Source organism: Charadrius vociferus, unplaced genomic scaffold, assembly GCF_000708025.1.
Source record: "Charadrius vociferus isolate BGI_N301 unplaced genomic scaffold, ASM70802v2 scaffold553, whole genome shotgun sequence".
Classification (NCBI taxonomy): Eukaryota; Metazoa; Chordata; class Aves; order Charadriiformes; family Charadriidae; genus Charadrius; species Charadrius vociferus.
In genome coordinates this window covers 1,032,471-1,034,217 of record NW_009647688.1, presented here as the reverse complement: position 1 = coordinate 1,034,217, position 1,747 = coordinate 1,032,471, and the positions used below count along the sequence as shown (strand labels likewise).

General features: G+C 39.4%; 1 protein-coding gene across 1 annotated transcript in view; it reads left to right on the top strand.

Annotated features, from left to right (window-relative positions):
* The first annotated feature begins 854 nt into the window (after positions 1–854).
* DYNC1LI2 (dynein, cytoplasmic 1, light intermediate chain 2) overlaps positions 855–1,747 on the top strand; it is a 26,219-nt gene continuing 25,326 nt past the window's right edge. The window contains exons 1-2 of the mRNA XM_009881396.1: positions 855–893; positions 1,112–1,140. Coding sequence (XP_009879698.1) covers positions 855–893; positions 1,112–1,140 — 68 coding nt within the window. The remainder of the gene's footprint in view (positions 894–1,111; positions 1,141–1,747) is intronic.

The following is a 1,747-nucleotide window of genomic DNA, read 5'->3' as shown; positions in this document are numbered from 1 at the left end:
TTCTGCTAAAACCTTTTCTAAAGTTGTGCAGTGTTTTGTGTCAACATTCGTCTTGATATTTTCTCTTTTTATTTCCATTTTATAGAGGCAAGAAAAAACCAAAGATCATCAATAACATCTTTCAAGAGTATTTTGGATTTTGTTGCAAAATATTGAAGAACAGCGTTGTTAACAGTGAGGTATTGTCACAACAATACGAGCCCTGAGAGAATTTATATTGGCTTGGACTCATGTTTTACCCTGATAACATTCACTGACAGAGTTGTTGAGCTTTGTAAATGTAAATTACATGTAATTTGGTAAGTTGGGTTTTGTTTTGTTTTGGTTGTTTTTTTTTTTTTACATAACACTAACACAGCTAACAAAATCTTTATCAGTAAAGTTAGTTTTTTTTTTTTAATTTAACCTTGAACATGAGATTTACATTGATTTGGCTTTCTGTTTGAATCTTTTTATAGTTTGCTTTGTACCATTTGTCAGAAAAGGTTATATTGCTAAAATGAATACTTTATGTCAGAAACTGCTAAGTATGAATGTTGTGTCTGAATTTGTTTCCTCTTAATCAGTGAGATGTTTAAAGCAGGTAAAATATTTTGTTGTGTGTTTGATGTGCTGCATGTGCAGAAAAATACATCTGTGACAGAAAACACCAAATGTGCGGTTAAACACTGCTGCACGTAGTAGGTAACTCTTACGCTGGTACAGTAAATAAATTGGAATGGAAAGCGGGTGGAAGTGTCAGCAGGTGTGTGTAGATTTAGCGTGTGGTCCAGCTGCCGCGTTTTTTGACTGGGTGACATTCCTGGACCTACATAGCATACCGCAGGGTTGAACTCAGTAGAACGCAGGTACTGATGGACCTCGGCGTCTCTTTTCAGTTGGGCATTTTTGGGGTATTATTCAAGAAGTGAGCAGAGAGAGTTTCTGTTAATGACACATTTTTTATAGAAAGCTTTAGTGAAAGCCTTAGCAACTTGGTTATTTCATTTGTAATTTTATCCGTTCTGATAAAGGAATGATTAATTGATAGTTAATTTATTATGGGAAAAGTTTAGTTATCTTATTAGCACTATGTTTTCATTACAATGTAGCTTAAACGCTTAAAAACAAGCAAGATAATCAAAACCTGAAAGACTTGTGGTAAAGATGATGCCAATGATACAATAAATAGGTCTTCTACTATTTTTGGCTGTTGCACTTTGGGTTTTTTTTTATATTATTAAAATATTCAAGCCTCTGTAGAAGCTGCCTTTGAATGGAGCTATTCAAAGCAGCGTCGTTAAATATCGGCATCTGTGTTTGCAGAATACGAGCCAAAGGACTGATGAGGAGGTTTTGGGTTGTCCCAAGGTCTTGAAAGCTGGGCTAGAGGCTCCACAGCTGCTCTGTCACCCAGGGAATGAGGCCTGTTAGTAACCCGTTAAATCTGGCCTAAATATATCTCAAGAGGAGGAGATACCTAAAGCGTAAAGTTTCACTTAATGCAAACTCAGACTGTCGCAATAGTGACGATTAATTTAGGTCGGAAAGCGGCTCTGGAGTCCACACTGCGCTCTCCTCCCCAGCGCAGGGCTCAGCTCAAAGCTGGCCGGGTGGCTCGGAGCCTCCCCGGGCTCTGATCATCCTCAGCGACCGAATTCCCGCTGCCTGCCGCGGGAAGCTAGGAAGGCCGTTACCGGCGGGCTGTGAGGACTGGGGTGGCGATTACAGTGGAAATGATTTAAATCGGGCAATTTCGAGTCGCCCC